Here is an 18,862-nt window from a genome sequence, read left to right as displayed (position 1 = left end):
GTGGAGGAGTTAGGAATAGTGCTGTAATGTGGAGCAGTTTGGGAATAGTGCTGTCATGTGGAGCAGTTTGGGAATATTGCTGTCATGTGGAGCAGTTTGGGAATATTGCTGTCATGTGGAGCAGTTTGGGAATATTGCTGTAATATGGAGGAGTTGGGGAGTATTGCTGTAATGTGGAGGACTTGGGGAATATTGCTGTAATGTGGAGGAGTTGGGGAATAGTGCTGTAATGTGGAGCAGTTTGGGAATAGTGCTGTAATGTGGAGGAGTTTGGGAATAGTGCTGTAATGTGGAGGAGTTAGGAATAGTGCTGTAATGTGGAGCAGTTTGCAAATATTGCTGTAATGTGGAGCAGTTTGGGAATATTGCTGTAATGTGGAGGAGTTGGGGAATATTGCTGTACTATGGAGTAGTTAGGAATAGTGCTGTCATATGGAGGATTTGGGGAATATTGCTGTCATGTGGAGGAGTTGGGGAATATTACTGTCATGTGGAGGAGTTGGGGAATATTGCTGTTATGTGGAGGAGTTGGGGAATATTGCTGTAATGTGGAGGACTTGGGGAATATTGCTGTAATGTTGAGGACTTGGGGAATATTGCTGTCATGTGGAGGAGTTGGGGAATACTGCTGTCATGTGGAGGAGTAGGGGAATACTGCTGTTATATGGGGTAGTTGGGGAGTATTGCTGTAATGTGGCGTAGTTGGGGCATATTGCTGTAATGTGGAGGAGTTGGGGAATACTGCTATAATGTGGAGGACTTGGGGAATATTGCTGTAGTGTGGAGGAGTTGGGGAATACTGCTGTAATGTGGAGGAGTTGGGGAATACTGCTGTTATGTGGAGGAGTTGGGGAATATTGCTGTAATGTGGAGGACTTGGGGAATATTGCTGTAATGTGGAGGAGTTGGGGAATACTGCTGTCATGTGGAGGAGTTGGGGAATATTGCTGTAATGTGGAGGAGTGGGGGAGTATTGCTGTAATGTGGAGGAGATGGGGAGTATTGCTGTAATGTGGAGGAGTTGGGGAATACTGCTCCAATGTGGAGGAGTTGGGGAATACTGCTGTAATGTGGAGGAGTTGGGGAATACTGCTGTAATGTGGAGGAGTTGGGGAGTATTGCTGTAATGTGGAGGAGTTGGGGAATACTGCTGTAATGTGGAGGAATTGGGGAATACTGCTGTAATGTGGAGGAGTTGGGGAATAGTGCTGTCATGTGGAGGAGTTGGGGAATACTGCTGTCATGTGGAGGAGTTGGGGAATACTGCTGTCATGTGGAGCAGTTTGGGAATATTGCTGTTATGTGGAGCAGTTTGGGAATATTGCTGTCATGTGGAGCAGTTTGGGAATATTGCGGTAATGTGGAGGAGTTGGGGAATATTGCTGTAATGTGGAGGAGTTGGGGAATACTGCTGTAATGTGGAGGAGTTGGCGAATATTGCTGTTACGTGGAGGAGTTGGGGAATATTGCTGTCATCTGGAGGAGTTGGGGAATAGTGCTGTAATGTGGAGCAGTTTGGGAATTTTGCTGTCTTGTGGAGCAGTTTGGGAATATTGCTGTAATGTGGAGGAGTTAGGAATAGTGCTGTAATGTGGAGCAGTTTGGGAATATTGCTGTCATGTGGAGCAGTTTGGGAATATTTCTGTAATGTGGAGGAGTTGGGGAATATTGCTGTAATGTGGAGGAGTTAGGAATAGTGCTGTAATGTGGAGGAGTTGGGAATAGTGCTGTAATTTTGAGCAGTTTGGGAATATTGCTGTCATGTGGAGCAGTTTGGGAATATTTCTGTAATGTGGAGGAGTTGGGGAATATTGCTGTAATGTGGTGGAGTTGGGGAATAGTGCTGTCATGTGGAGCAGTTTGGGAATATTGCTGTCATGTGGAGCAGTTTGGGAATATTGCTGTAATGTGGAGGAATTGAGAATATTGCTGTAATGTGGAGGAGTTAGGAATAGTGCTGTCATGTGGAGCAGTTTGGGAATAGTGCTGTAATGTGGAGGAGTTGGGGAGTATTGCTGTAATGTGGAGGAGTTAGGAATAGTGCTGTAATGTGGAGGAGTTGGGAATATTGCTGTAATGTGGAGGAGTTGGGGAATAGTGCTGTAATGTGGAGCAGTTTGGGAATATTTGCTGTCATGTGGAGCAGTTTGGGAATATTTCTGTAATGTGGAGGAGTTGGGGAATATTGCTGTAATGTGGAGGAGTTAGGAATAGTGCTGTAATGTGGAGGAGTTGGGAATAGTGCTGTAATGTTGAGCAGTTTGGGAATATTGCTGTCATGTGGAGCGGTTTGGGAATATTTCTGTAATGTGGAGGAGTTGGGGAATATTGCTGTAATGTGGTGGAGTTGGGGAATAGTGCTGTCATGTGGAGCAGTTTGGGAATATTGCTGTCATGTGGAGCAGTTTGGGAATATTGCTGTAATGTGGAGGAGTTGAGAATATTGCTGTAATGTGGAGGAGTTAGGAATAGTGCTGTCATGTGGAGCAGTTTGGGAATATTGCTGTAATGTGGAGGAGTTGGGGAGTATTGCTGTAATGTGGAGGAGTTAGGAATAGTGCTGTAATGTGGAGGAGTTGGGAATATTGCTGTAATGTGGAGGAGTTGGGGAATAGTGCTGTAATGTGGAGCAGTTTGGGAATATTGCTGTAATGTGGAGGAGTTTGGGAATATTGCTGTAATGTGGAAGAGTTAGGAATAGTGCTGTAATGTGGAGCAGTTTGGAAATATTGCTGTAATGTGGAGCAGTTTGGGAATATTGCTGTAATGTGGAGCAGTTTGGGAATACTGCTGTAATGTGGAGGAGTTGGAGAATACTGCTGTCATGTGGAGGAGTTGGGGAATATTCTTGTAATGTGGAGGAGTTGGGGAATATTGCTGTAACGTGTAGTTCGGGAATATTGCTGTAATGCGGAGGAGTTGGGGAATATTGCTGCCCCAAGCCTCCCCACTGCCATTCCACATCCTACCTGTTCCATTCCTCCCCACTGCCAGCCCATCCCCTCCCTGTGCCTTTCATCATCACTGTCGGGGAATTTGATTGTAAGGGCCCCTATGTGTGTTAACTAACTAACTACCCAGTGTTGAAAAATTAATATAACATTATGTATTTTTGGCAATGAAGATGTTCCCCAATAAGCTCTGAGCCCCATACCATCTGCACCCCTTGCTCCTATGGTAGTTACGCCCATACCTATATTCCCAAAGTGTATATCGTTTTTCTATATAAGGATAACATTTCCCATTTTTTGGCCCTAGTCAGCCTAGGTTCCCCACAGTCTTTAATCTGGCCCTGTTCTGAGTGTTAATCACTGTATATAGAGAGTGACTGAAGGGGGCATGTAAAGGCACATATAAGGGCATGATAAGGCTCTATGGCATGAACAGGGACATGATGGGGCCCTGAGGCAAATATATTAAACCAATGATGATTCTGTGTTAGGTAAATGATACAGAGCGTGTTGTGTTACAAGGTGGTTTGAATGATTACTTACGTCTCACACTGGTTCTTGTGGTAGCAGCTGTTTATTTACATTAATATCAACAATTATTGGGTAAATCCATGTGGTTGCAAAACATAGGAAAATGAGTGTGGGCAATGTTCAAGTCTAAAGTCTTCCTCTCTTTAATTCTGATTCTTGTATTGGTCTGTAAGGCAGCAAGGGGATGGAACAATACAGGGCAAGACTGTCATTACTTGTCTGCCTCCAATTAACTTTATCTTTTAATTGAAGTTCATGAGTAAGACTAATGGTTCTTTGAGTCTAAGGGTCACACATGAGCCTAAAAGCACTGGCTGTTTAGCAAAAGCTATTGGTAAAACAGTTTAATTTCCTGGTTTTGTGGTTGAAACAGCTATGTAAGGTGTTATAACTTTCTTATATGACTGCACACTACCTGTGTGACGAATAACCGATGCATGTTCCCTGTATCTCTGTAACATTTGTAAAGCTAATGAAACACAAGATGCTCTGATCCGCCTGCCAAGGTGCCATCACCTGCCACACACCCATTTCATTCTGTTGCCTAATTCCAAACATTCCTTTGCAGCACAGCACAGGTGACACCTCAGTTCTCCAGCTTATCTCGGAATGCAGTGGATATGTGAGATTTATCAGTTCCCTGGCTGAGTTTGGGAAAGTAAATCAGGGGGCAGGTTATACATTGATGGCAAGGTAAGGGGCGGGTGAATCTATGTGAGATGAGTTTATAATTAACCCCATATTTGAGCGAAACACCTGAGGGAAGCGTAAGGGACCTGGTGGCAGCTGAGTACAGTGTCTCACAGAGTGAGGCAGGCAGAATGGAAAATACAGCATCTACCCCATCAGCTAGTCCACCCACAGACGACACTATCCCTATCAACAACCCGGCAGACATCTCTGTAATTGTGGTGTACTTTGTGGTTGTCCTGGCTGTGGGAATATGGGTAAGTACTGTAATTATTTGGGAACATTGTAAATAAATGGATATTTGCCTATGTATAGACAATAGAAGACTTGTATGCTATCTGTATAAAAAGTATAATTTTCCCATCTATATAACAGATGATGTAACTAATAGTCTAATGGTCTCAGTGCAAAAGCTGAGCTGGCTCCCACCAGACCTGGTGCCCCCAGTTCACATGATGCAATGCATACATATAGGTGGCTCTTCAGGTTGTTGCAATGATGAGTCTCAGAGGATGTGCTGGTGCTTCTGACGTCATATGGAGAGTCAAACAGCAAAATCAAAACTTAAGCCTTCATTTCAGTATTGGGGTCACAATGGGGCCACCCCCAGGGCTTCTTATTACTACTATATGGATTATGCTGAATAGAAGTACTGCATAAAGAGTAGTGTCATCCAGGTGCTGACAACCCGTGACTCTCCAGCTGCTGTGGAACTACAAGTCTGAGCAGGCATTGCCATCCTCAGCTTGGACATGCAGCCCAGACTTGCAGAATACAAATCAATGAATTGGTTTTCCGTCAATTTCAATTATTTTACTTGCGTATAAAGGATATACAATTTTAAATATATATCCTGAAGAATTTATTTATTATTATTTATTACCAGTTATTTATATAGCACACACATATTCCGCAGCACTTTACAGAGAATATTGTCCATTCGCATCAGTCCATGCCCCAGTGGAGCTTACAATCTATATTCCCTATCACATGCTCACACACATATAAAATAGGGTTAATTTTGTTGGGAGCCAATTACAATACCAGTATATTTTTTGAGTGTGGGAGGAAACCCACACAAGCATAGGGAGAATATACAAACTCCACACAGTTAGGGCCGTAGTGGGAATCGAACCCACAACCTCAGTGCTGTGTGGCAGTAATGCTAACCATTACACCATCTGTGCTGTGCTGTGCTGTACTATGGAATGGACTTTATTAGATTTATGACAGCACACAGTTTATGTAACTTATGTTACTTCATTTTCTAACTAAGCCAATGTAAGATAAAGGCAAGATAGTACAGTTCACAACACATTATCACATATTGCATTTTAAAATATTTTAGCCCACTTTAAAACTGCAAATACTGAGTAAGAGAGTACATCTATTTGCCTATTCCTTATTTCCACAGTTGCTCTACAAAATATAGGGATTTGCTTTTTTGTTTGTCCACTTATTTTAAAGTACAAGTTGCTCTTCAAGATAAAACAGTCTGACAAATGATTAGTAAGAAAACTCTCAGGGACAACCTGCTAACAAGCAATAATGATGTTCTGCATGGCTCCGATTAATAGAAAGGCTAATCTGATATCTGTGAAGAATGTACGTGCATTAATGGCCGCACATCCTCAGCTTTGCCATACATATTCTGCTCTGGATGTGTGCATATAATGATAGAGATAATGCCACTTCAAAAGATCAATGGATGTCCATCGGTTAAGACTTAAAGCTGTAACGCAATCTTCTGTTTCAGGCTATGGTGCGGACAAGCCGTGGTACAGTAGGAGGCTTCTTCCTGGCAGGACGCAGTATGGTGTGGTGGCCGGTGAGTGTCCGGAAGTGTAGGGGGACCTTATTGCTAGTACTTCAGAAAAAGGATTGCACCTTTGATATGACAGTCTAACCATTACAATAAATCTGTGCCTGGTAAGAATTGGATACATGAAGTGGGCAAATGTAGGCATTAATGTGTCATTTATTATTGTATATCTCATATTCTACAAAATGATTTTCCTTTTCTTTATTAAAGTTAACTAGCAGAGTCTAATTGGGCCTGATTCTGAGTCGCATGTAATGCAAAGGCTGCACTGCCAATGCTAATTAGATTATACGCACGTCCTAATGTATACATGTTCTATACGATTACACTACCATACTTTTACGGATATGAGAGCAGCTATCTTCATTATTATCGGCACTCAGGGTCAGACTGTCCATCTGGCACTTCTGGCAAATGCTTAAAGGGCTGATGCCCAGATGGACCGTGCCAACCCTGAGTGCTCAGCTGCTTGGCCGGCATGCAGAAAGACGGGCAGAGCCGCGAGGCCAAACCCCCGTGTCTGGCAATACTCCCTGTGAGTGTGATCATGACCCTTTTCTGTATTCTCTTTAACAATGCCGGGGCCAATTTGTACTCCCTGTCCATCACTGTCAGCACTTACATTTGCCCCATGCTAAGTGCAGGAGATCTGTTTAATTGGACATTCACGACGTATAGCACACACAACAGAGTAGTGTGTAACTCTGGCTACATGCCCACTACACACCCTGGCACATCCACAAAATTGTTCTCTTATATGCATTCGTATTGTTGCCATCCTGAAACACCCATTAAGCAACCGTAGAGTCAGCTGAGATGCATACGACACTGCAAAGATGCACATGCAGCCCGCAACAAACGTGAGCTATGCGAAAAATCACTAGATGGGGCCACAGTCGAAGTGTGACTTTAGGGGCCTATCCATTACACGACTTTTTGAACGATCCACTCAATACTAGGAGGTTTTGGTCGCATTGTTCACAAAGTCGTGTAATGGATAGCCGGCAAGGACCAGCGATGCGCGTGCGCGCTGGGTCCTTGCCGACCCCGACTATCTGCCGAACATGCTGGTCAACCTGACAACGCTCGTCAGGTTCCACATGTTAGCAGATAGGCGGTTGGTCTCCTGCACTGAATGACGTTCAGTGAACGCCGTTCAGTGCTGGCACCGCACCCGGCAACCTGAAGGACTGAACGCTAGACGTTGAGTTTTTCAGGTCGCATAATGGATAGGCCCCTTAAGATTGATTCCCAGTGTGTCCTATGAAGCTTAGACAGATTTCCTGCTTTATACTTTCATGGTCACAAATGTGTTCGGTATAATACATACTCGTATATATATGGTATAATAAAATAGCGCAGTGTGCTGTGATTAATGTTCAAAAGTAACATTTTATTTTGTTGTTTTTTTCTTATCAAAATATAGTGCTCTATATGTAGGTTGATATTGATATATTTTGCACTATATATAGATTCACTGTTTATTTACAAGAGCTTTGATCTCAGCACAGCTATAAAATCTCACTGGGTGATTCGCCCTAGTCTGGATTAGTGATAATGCAACTACTTATAATGTAACATTACAAACTATTGTGATCAAGGCCCAGATTTATCAACAAGTGATAATCTTGTTATCACTTGTTACTAATCTTAAATGGTGCTCCAACCAATCAGCTCCTAACTATTATTTTTCATATACATAACAGTTAGGAGCTGATTGGTTGCAGCACCATTTAATATTAGTAATGAATGATAACAAGAGTCACTCGTTGATAAATATATAAGTAATATATATATATTTATCTATTTATAAGTATATAAGTAAAGCGCAAGCAGCAGCATCTATTGACGATTGCTCATATGTGAGTTTATGCAAATGTCGCTACCTATTCCTTACCTTGTGAACATACGTTCACCCGACTCTGCAAGCTGTAAGATGCCCACTTTTAGCATCCATGCACGCTGTAATACTGATTGGAACGTCCTTAGACATCACCATTGGTCGCACCATCGAAGCTTGCACCAGCCCTATGGCAGGCACAGTTTCTTCACCTGACCATGGCCTCTTATGCCTGCAGTTGTGCATCTGGGATCTCAGCCACTTGCATTGACATGCCCACGACACTCCCATAACACGCCCACTGAAGGTACCTTTTTTGCAGTACTAGCCACCTACCAGTCACTGCCCAGGAGCGTACATGCACAGGTCTCTCACAATTGAGTTTGTGAATCAGGTCCATGCTGCGTGACCATAGGGTTACTCATATGGCAGATTATTGGAATAAATGATTATGGGCTGTGAATGTATATGCACTTGCAGTGCTATTTGCGATGGCTCCGGAGCATTCGAATTGCAGCGGCGATTGCAACACCGTACATCTTTTAATCAGGCTCTAAGTTATTTTATTGTGCATCATAGTGCACTAGTTTATTTTATACACAATTCCCCAGATCATATGCCACAGTGCCCCCAGTTCACATAATTACAGTGACCCAGTTCACAATATGCCACACAATACTCCCAGTTTACATTATACCATACAGTGCCCCAGTTTACATTATACCACACAGTGCCCCATTTCACATTATGCCACATTGTAGTGCACCATGTTCATATTATGCCACACAGCACCACAAGTACATATTATGCACCTAGCAGATTCCCCAGTGCACACTATGCCACAATGTAGTGCATGCAGTTCACATTATGCCACACAGTGCCACCAGTTCATATTACGCTTCATCCTAGTGGCCCCAGTTCACATGCCACATTGAGGTACTTCCAGTCCACATTTTGCTGTACAGTGCCCCCAGTTCACATCAGTACAAACAGTGGCCCAGTTTACATTATGCCAAACAGTACCCCCAATTTATATTATACCACACAGTGCCCCTAGTTCATAATATGCAACTTTGTATTGCCTTCAGTTCACATTATGCCACATTGTAGTGCCATCAGTTCACATTATGCGATATTGTAGTGTCCCCAGTTTACATTATGCCACACAGCACAATTACAAATTATGCACCTTGCAGATTCCCCAGTGCAAATTATGCCACATTGTAGTGCATGCAGTTCATATTATGCCATGCAGTGCCACCAGTCCACATTTTGCCGCACAGTGAACCAGTTCACATTATGCCACGCAGTGCCCCCAGTGTATTTTATGACACATTGTAGTGGCCTCTGGAGCTCATTCAGACCAGGTCGCTAAGGTGCACTCTCACACAGCTAAAAGAGGCCGGGTATGCAAATGCCGCAATCGCACTGTCTGGTGTTTGGACGCCCTCTATGTCTTAGAGAGCGAGCGACAGCAGAGCGAATGCACGCCAGTATAAAGCTGCCCACTTTTCTCTCTTAACACACGTCATCTCCAGGAAGTGTCTGAACAATTGGAACCATCAAGAGCTATCGAAGCTGCACGCAGCGCTTGAGACAGACTTTACCCCGCCGCGAGCTCTGCGATCACTGCAGGCTGAAAAACAACCAACTGACGTGTACAATGACGCAACTTTGCTAATTGTGCACACCCATAAAACTCAGTTTTGACGGCCAGAACACCTGCGTTCACAGCACCACTCCCCCGTACACAAGCACCTTCCCCTGTTACCACCCACAAACGGCGCTGTCACTCAAAATAGCGTCCAGTCTGTGTACTACGAGTGCATGATTCCCGATTGCACTGTGCATTCGCCGCTTTTGTGAACGTAACAGCGCATGCACAGCACTGATTACAGCTGCGGTAAGGTAGAGCAGACAGGGAAAAGTATCTATTTTCTGAAAAGCTGTCATCACAAAAAATAACAGCTTTTCAGAATAGATACTTATGGAGAGGAGGAATGATGAATTCCTCCGGTAATTAGGTAGAATTCCATGCGAGTTCTAAACCTAATTACCTCCATCAATATTTTAGTGTTGATGAATAGGCCCCTTAGTCACGGTATGCTTTCTGCTTTACCTAAACCTGTTTATTGAATTTCTCTTATTTTGCAGTTAAGGATTCAAACGACAGGCACCTAATAAAGAATAGGTGCCACTATTTCTAGGGTGAAGCATACAAATGATTTAAAGTTCTTGTCTTAATAACAATATCACCTCCATCAGCTTCAAATTCAAAGCAAGACTGATATGCTTATAACTGGCACAGACAAACACAGTGCCAGTCCTTATTGTGTGGCAATGACATGGAGCGTGCACGCCCTGAACGTAGAGCAATAGCAACGATCTGGATAGGATTGTTTATTATTTAGGAGGATTAAAGACAGTTTCACTGTGCCCCTGGTAATCTTCTGTCATCATCACTGTCTATTAACATCCAGAAATTCCTGTTATTTCTCAACTATTCTTCTGGAGGAAGAGCAGCTTTCTCTTAGAGTAAAGGGTGGAGCTGATGATGATCCACAACTCTCACAATTTCCCCGAAATTCCCATGTGCAGCCTCTGTTTGCATTCACGTACATTATCCTACTATACAGAATAATTGGATTATCAAAATAATGGCCTTATAATAGCTCTGCTGCATTATTACTTAACATATAAGTGCTATGGACCTCATTCAGAGTCGGTCGTTGCGGCCGCACGGTCGTACGCCACCGATGTTCGCTAAACTGCGCATGTGTAAAGTTCACAATGCGCGTGCGCAAACTAGCTGCTACGATCAGAAATTTCTCTCTCCTTGAACACAGCCAGGTCGGTAGTTTGATTGACAAAATAAGGCGTTTGTGGGTGGTAACAGGGGAAGGTGCTTGAAAATGGGGGAGTGGAGATCCGAACGCAGGCGTGCCTAATTATGCGAACGGCGTTTTATGGGAGTGCATAATTAACAAAGTAGTGTCATGGCCCACGTGACATGGGTGGTTTGTACACTGACCTGATCGTAATGCTTAAGAGAGGGTATGGTCAACCGTAAGCTCTACGACCAGTTCCGATGGTTACCGATGGTCTCGATTAATCCTTATATGGCCGGAGATGACGTGTAATGCGTACGAGAAGGGGGCGTATTTTTTGTCTTACGGCCGCATCCTCCCCTTGGTCGGCCAGCTACCGATCCGATCTTTAGGACGCAACTTGCGAGTGCATCATTTGCATATCGGCCCCTTTTCCCTTACAACCGTGCGGCCGCAACGACCGACTCTGAATGAGGTCCTATGTGCCTATTATGGATTGAGTAGGCTGTGACGTGGCCCAGCAGCCTCCCATGTATTTGCAAATGCATGCAACTAATATCTCTGAATTTCTATGACCATATAGTCTTCATATATTGTTGCAGGTATTATTCAGTGTGCTGAGGACAATAGGGGGTTAAATCCCCCTCCTTTTTCTACTTAGTGTGACCCCTCCCTTTCATGCACCTGATTAGTACTGCTGGATTGATTGAGCAGCTGCCATTTTTGTTTGTTTGTTTCATTGTACCAAATGAAATAAAGTGATATTTGTTATTCTAGGGAAAACAACATTGAATTTCATGGGATAGTGGCCTACACTGATTGTTTGTAAGATTAGAATTGGGGATCTTTGCAAACATCCTGCGTTTAATGTTCTTTGCAATAATTGTTTTCCTTAACAGATCCACTGAGCTTTCTAGGATGTAGCATCTGATATACATGTGTAACTAAGATAGAATGAATGAGAAAGTAAATACCACAAGGGTCAAACCACTGTTATCATGAATAAACCTGGACACCTACTACTGTAGAAACATACAGAGCACCACCATGCATTGTACTAGCTGGGAGAACTACTAAAACATGAAATGCCCTATTTCTGGCAAAAAAGGGTGTTTTCCCTGGTGTTAGTTGCTTTAGCTTTGTTCAATATATTTAGGGTGTTACTGCCGGAAATAGCTACATGGGCAATAAGTATGAATTATTTAGAAGCATAACTACCACCAGATCTGAAGGTGCACCCTTACGGGGTCTGGGTATGAGAGGGTGTGGTGGGCCCACCCTGCCAGCACCTGTGCTCTTCTAAAAAAAAAAACAAGGGTCTTCACTGTGCATGATCAGAACATCATTAACTGGCACCACTGGTCCTTCCCCTATATTTTGCTATGGTGCCCAGCACTGCCATGTTCCACCCAGGATCGCTCCCCCCCCGTGGATTTGCCCCTGGCTGAGGGGCACAGGGCACCCCTCTGTGGCGGTGCAGCAAATACAATTTTTCTATTTTTTTTTTTATAAGGAAACGTGGCTACACCTCCTTACATTATGCCATGCCCCCCAAAACTTCCCATGAGTATATGCACATAAAACAGTGATGGAACTTTCATGTGGGCAAACAGGATGGCTACTACGGGGTCTGGAGGTTTTGGAAATGCCAATAACTCCCCCACGTGCACCTCTCCTTCATCCAGTCACCTTAGCCTCCCCTTCCGCAGGCCACCTCTTGCACCTAAGTAAGCAGAGCAAAGCCCTCTTCTGGCACATGTGGGAGGCTGCTGCGGCATTGCTGGACCCTTACACAGTTTAGCTTCACCATAAAACTTTTGTTCTGTATGCCGGAATATATAATCACACTATATTCACTATTCTAGATTTTTATTAACATACCATTATCCTCAGTTAAACCACGCTTGTTAGTTAGTGTGTGGCCAGTTTCACAACCAGTTGCACCACTTTCCTGTAGAGCGCTTTGAGCACTACAATATGCTGAGCACCACAATATGCCCACGTGTACTACTAGTTTAGCCCTGGCACGAACACTGCATTGGCACTTTAGTTTTGTAGTGTGCAATAATCTACATATATTATCTTTGCTCAATGGCATGTTCATTTAACTCTGCGCACGCCACTTGAGCTTGCGGGCTCTATAATGATACACCTCAGCGCAGAATGAGGGCCGCACTAAGGGCCTGATTTAGAGAGGAATGTAGATCATCATTGTACGCAGCCACTGTGTGATAATATGCTAATGCAGCAGGAGGTGTCTTGTGGAAATTGACGCCTCCTGCCGGCTTCTCTGATCCGCTGCTGATCATCTGTGTTAATATCGATCACCTGAGTAACCCTCAGGTTACTTAGGATGACCTGACCAAGCCAGTGAAGCTGCGTCAAAGGACGCAGGCACTAGCTTTAGCACACCCAGAAAACGAGACCGACACCCCCCCGTTTTCTGGGATGCTGCCTGTCGCCACCCACAAACACCAGCAGCGTGTTCGGGGCACTTCAAGCGACATCACATGTGCCAGATCTGCACATGCGCACTGGGTACATTTGCCTACTTTATGGGAAGGTGCGGGAGACTCCCATATTTACGGCCAGTCCCCTGGACCCCCTGGAAGAGTAGGTGGCCCTCCCACATCCTCCCCATTTCCTAGCGAAGTGGGCACTATGGGGAGGATAATGCAGCAAATCGCCAGTAAACGGGGATGGGGCGGGACCAATGTGAGGTGTTTCTTTGAATATCACATCATACTGAAACGTAGCGCTGGGCCTTGCCCCCACTATAGTCAGCGCCAGCGCTCTTCTGGGCTTCTCCCGGAGGAGAGAGTGCAAAAGTAGGTAAGTATGGCAGCGCGGCTCCTGCCCATGTGCAGACCTTAAAACATCGGAGATGTACGTAACGTAAACCATTGGGTCTGCATACATCTCTAAATTAGGCCCTAAATTTGTATCAAATATCTCAGTAACAAAAGGCCAAGTTGTCCCGTATGTTTGTCACCAGTAGGAAACAAAAGGTTGCTGTGCTCTGCTTTACCTGCAGTGTCTTTATAGGTAAATATCATTATACTCTTATCATAACATTAGTACATTACCCAATCATTTACAGTACAATGTGCTTTTCACAACACTTGGATTAACCAGACAAATAACATTAATCATTCAATGGCAATGCAACAGTATGTACAAAAAAATATATCTTGTATTGCTTAACAGATTTCAACATCCTTAGTTCACCCATGCAGTCACTTTCCATCCATACAGTCACTTTCCATCCATGCAGCCACTTTCCACCCCTGCAGTCACTTTCCACCCATACCGTCACTTTCCACCCATACAGTCACTCTCCACCCATGCAGTCAATTTCCACCCCTGCAGTCACTTTCCACCCATACAGTCACTTTCTACCCATGCAGTCACTTTACGCCCCTACAGTCACTTTCCACCCCTGCAGTCAGTTTCCACCCCAGCAGTCACTTTTAACCCATACAGTCACTTTCCGCCCCTACAGTCACTTTCCACCCATGCAGTGACTTTCCACCCATACAGTCACTTTCCACCCCTGCAGTCACTTTCCAACCCTGCAGTCACTTTCCACCCATACAGTCACTTTCTACCCATGCAGTCACTTTCTACCCATGCAGTCACTTTCCACCCCTGCAGTCACTTTCCACCCATACAGTCCCTTTCCACCCCTGCAGTCACTTTCCACCCCTACAGTCACTTTCTACCCCTACAGTCACTCTCCACCCATGCAGTCACTTTCCACCCCTGCAGTCACTTTCCACCCATACAGTCACTTTCCATCCATACAGTCACTTTCCATCCATGCAGTCACTTTCCACCCCTGCAGTCACTTTCCACCCATACCGTCACTTTCCACCCATGCAGTCAATTTCCACCCCTGCAGTCACTTTCCACCCATACAGTCACTTTCTACCCATGCAGTCACTTTCCGCCCCTACAGTCACTTTCCACCCCTGCAGTCACTTTCCACCCTGCAGTCACTTTCAACCCATACAGTCACTTTCCGCCCCTACAGTCACTTTCCACCCATGCAGTGACTTTCCACCCATACAGTCACTTTCCACCCCTGCAGTCACTTTCCACCCATACAGTCACTTTCTACCCATGCAGTCACTTTCTACCCATGCAGTCACTTTCCACCCCTGCAGTCACTTTCCACCCATACAGTCACTTTCCACCCCTGCAGTCACTTTCCACCCCTACAGTCACTTTCTACCCCTACAGTCACTCTCCACCCATGCAGTCACTTTCCACCCCTGCAGTCACTTTCCACCCATACAGTCACTTTCCACCCATACAGTCACTTTCACATTATTCAAACATTCATGGTTTTAGAAACATTTATTTCCTTGTTATTCATTCATGTTTTTAGAAACATTTATTTCCCATTCATGTTTTTAGAAATACTTATTTCCGTGTTATTACTGTTAGTTTTCAGCAGCTGGCAATACAGAGATGAGGACTTCCTTACTGCCAGCAATGTGGGTTATATTAATGTGAGAGGCTAAAGATCTAGCAGGACAAAAGTGGTGTATTTCTATTTTGCACTTAGTTCTCATCCCGTGTTATTTCTTATCTAATCGCAACCAGTGCGAAGATTGAAAATATGCCCCAGCCAAAATAAAGGCATTGGGCCTGATTCAGAGTTGAGTTTCTGTGTTTGGAAATTAGTATGGATTTCCGCCTGTTTTCAGAGTTTACAGCATCGGTGCTGCCGCACCACCCACACATGCATTCACTGGTGACAGCAGTCATCATCATCATCATGCATTTGCATCAGCTCAGGGGTGTAGCAAGACCTATGGAGGCAACATTTCCACCCCCTACCCCTGCAAATGATTTAGCAGTTTACCCATCTGACTACTTAGCTGACATGCAGGATTAAATGAATGGTGATTAGCATATAGTATTATAAACAGAAATAAATATTTTCTAAAAAATGATCTAGTCTCGATAATCCTATATTTTTATACCTTGTGGTATATAAGAAGGCTATAATTCACTAATAAATCAGTCAGTGAGAAGAGTCGGAGGCGGCTGGGCCAGTGACATCAGATATCCTGCAGCAGCACTCTGGTGAGAACAGAAAAGCCTGGGCTCAGGAGATGGCAGTGTAACTCAGTGTAGGGTGAGGGCCGGGCCCCAAAGGCGGTCTTGGCCCTGTAGCAGCCCTATTCTCTGCACCTACTGTAGCTACACCCTTGCCTGTGAGTGGCAGTTTGTCTGCCAAAGATTGAAAGAGTGTGTACGGTGACACAATCCTTTCATTAGATTGTTTCAGGTCAGGTGCAGATCTGAGATCTGCTGCAAAATTGGACAGGTGTGGAGGCATATATTGGGTGTTGATTCTGCATCCAGGTATTTAGCAGGATTGTGTCAACAATTTGCATACCGCCCAACATGACCCTCTCCAGGAGGGACACAATGCTCTGGTCCTGGACTTCCCTGGTAATTTATGATTGGTGGAGGCTCCAGAGGTGGGGATGCAGTGCAGTCCAAAATTCAAATAGGAGAGTCGCACCAACTGCCAGTGATTCCCAGCCAGTGATGTTGGGCAGTGTGTGAAATGACAGTTGGTGTGACTCCCCTATCTGAATTTTGAACTGCGCTGCAGCCCCAGCTCTTACCAGGGAAGTCCAGGACCAGAGCACTGTGTCCCTCCTGGAGAGGGTCATGTTGGGAGGTATGAATCTGGTCTGGAGTTGGATCCCCGGAGGAATGGACAAGTATCATGTCAGCTGAATAATTTTCCTTTATCGATTGTTTCTAAATGAAAAACTGCAGATAAAATGGATGGTGGTATATGAAGGGGTAAGGGTGATGGGACAAAATTTGTTATATAGTCCTTACCTGAAGGGGTTATTCAGATTTTCCAGAAATGTTGCTGTTCAGGTTCTTATTGAAAGACGTAATCAATTATGTAATTCATATTAGTAGTCATTATCCAAAGTCACTTATATAAAGCAGAAACTACTCAGAGAGTATCAATGTAGGACAAAATGTCACCACAAAATGGCTGCCAGTAGCTGGGCATCCGTTATATAGGGCTGTGACATCACAATGCATGCAGGCAGCAGCTAGGGATGGCTGTAGCTGCGATCAGCTCTGAGCCCAGATATCCTGCAGTAGCACTCTGGTGAGAATAAACAAGCCTGGGCTCAGGAGATGGCAGTGTAACTCGGTGCAGAGAGAAGGCCAGGCCCCAGATGCGGCCTGGGCCCCGTAGCAGCCGCACTCTCTGCACCTACTATAGCTATGCCCTTGCATCGGCTCCATCCTTGGTGAAAGAGACCCGACTGAAGCCAGACAGGTCTTTGCATATGCTCACCTTTGAATTACCCGCTCAATACAAACTGATTGTACTTGCACTGTTGACGCCTAATTTACCCACTCAGCTGCAAGTGAAGATACAGCTGAGATCTTTATGACTCTGAATCGCCCATAATTGCTCTAAATTGCCTACCCAGTCCATACTTGCCTACTCTCCTGGAACCTGCGGGAGGCTCCCGATTTTTCCAGGAACCCCCCGCACCCCCGGAAGAGTAGGCACTTCATAGTGGTCAGAATGGGGAGAATTTTCCTGGAGCTCTGCAGTCCTTGAGGAGGCAGAGTTTAATGGTGCGATTCAATAAGAATCGCTTAATTTAGCCACACCCCCTATTTAAATAGGCGGTATTCGCTGCAATTTACCGTGAGGGGGCGGGGCTTAATGATACAAAAAGTCTGACCCCACCTACTTCTCACCGGGTTTCTCTGGGAAGGAAGAATAAAAAGTAGGTAAGTATGGCCCAGGCGCTTGTGCAGTTTGCTACAAATTGCTAAATCTCTAAGCAGATGGAATTCCTTGCAACTCTGAATCATGTTCATTTTGTATAACATTTTGTGCTTTTCTCTTATTTCACAGCCTAAAAGAGAACATGATATATTATGATGAGTTATTGATTTTTATTAAGTGAACAGGATATGAAAAATGAGAAAATGTGAATGATTAGCGATCGAATCCCTTCTTCCTGTGGCACGACTACGCATGCACTGTCTGCTGACCACCTATACGCAGGTGGTCATTGCCTGGACTGGGCTGCCAGGGATTCAGGGGATTCTCCGGTGGGCACCAGGTTTAATAGCCATGCCCTCTACCGCTGGAGGACGGGGCCTAGTCAAAACGGGATGTAGTCGGCTTCCTGGCGTGTGGGTTGCCGATGGTTTAAATTCCAGCACCAGAATCCCGACCGCTGGCATCCCCAAAGCAAATATCGGGGGTTAGGGGATGATATCATATAAGCAGCTTCCTGCACCACTGATTCATGTGCTGTCAGCAGGGGGGATGCTCAGGCACGGACACAGACAGTAGAGCCTAGAAAACATCAACAAGGTGGATTCATGGATCCTCAGCATCACTCAGCAGACTGAATGGCTTTAAATTTACAGTACAGTACATGGCAGGTTAGGTTACTGAAAACAACAGGCAGTGCCAATGTTAGAGATGCATTGATCACACTGTCTAATGCTTGCCTACACAATCTATTTAATTAAATTGCTGTTTTGATAGCCCTGTCAGTGTGTCTCCCCAAAATATAATACAAACAAAACAGCTATTTAATTTAATAGTTTGTGTCAGCAAGCATAGTCAATGATCCCCCCCCCCAAAAAAAATAAAAATAAAAAATTGGTATTTTCAGGGGATGTTCCACAAATATTAATTGATAAATAAGCCTCCAGGAGTCCGAACAAAGGTGTCAAGTATTGTGGTGGTGGGACAGCCTCTTATACTGACTATCACTTAGCAAGAGCATGTCTGCTTCCAGCTCATTCTCATTCACACTGTTTCCTGAGTGTGTCTCGTTCTTTGTGTCACCTGCCTTGCAGTGCAAAATACCTCTCCTGTCTCTGGAGCTGTTACAGAGTGCTTAATGGGGTCCAGGCCTTTAGGCCTGTCTAATTATACCAGCAGTGGCCTGGGCCTAATGCCCAGAGCCACTTTATATCTTGGTGCTCAGGCCCAAGAGTGGGCACAAATAGTGACTTGGGCCCAGGGCCGGCCCTACACCAAATTTTTTGGTAAGCGAGTATTTTTTTGGCGCCCCCCTATGCAGTGCCCCTTTTACAGTGCCCCCGGTAGTGGTCCCCCCAGTGCAGTGCCCCTTGTGCCCCCAGTAGTAAGTCCCTTATATAGTGCCCCAGT

At 44.7% G+C, this 18,862-nt stretch overlaps 1 protein-coding gene across 3 annotated transcripts in view; it reads left to right on the top strand.

The window, feature by feature from the left end:
- The first annotated feature begins 4,303 nt into the window (after window positions 1–4,303).
- LOC148518005 (sodium/glucose cotransporter 1-like) overlaps window positions 4,304–18,862 on the top strand; it is a 153,928-nt gene continuing 139,369 nt past the window's right edge. For all 3 annotated transcript variants that reach the window (XM_088477969.1, XM_088477971.1, XM_088477970.1), the window contains exons 1-2: window positions 4,304–4,429; window positions 5,929–6,000. In XM_088477969.1, coding sequence (XP_088334095.1) covers window positions 4,304–4,429; window positions 5,929–6,000 — 198 coding nt within the window. The remainder of the gene's footprint in view (window positions 4,430–5,928; window positions 6,001–18,862) is intronic.

The sequence above is a fragment of the Taudactylus pleione genome, unplaced genomic scaffold, assembly GCF_031769625.1.
Source record: "Taudactylus pleione unplaced genomic scaffold, aTauple2 ptg000205l, whole genome shotgun sequence".
NCBI classification, from domain to species: Eukaryota; Metazoa; Chordata; class Amphibia; order Anura; family Myobatrachidae; genus Taudactylus; species Taudactylus pleione.
This window is presented reverse-complemented; position numbering and strand designations above follow the sequence as displayed.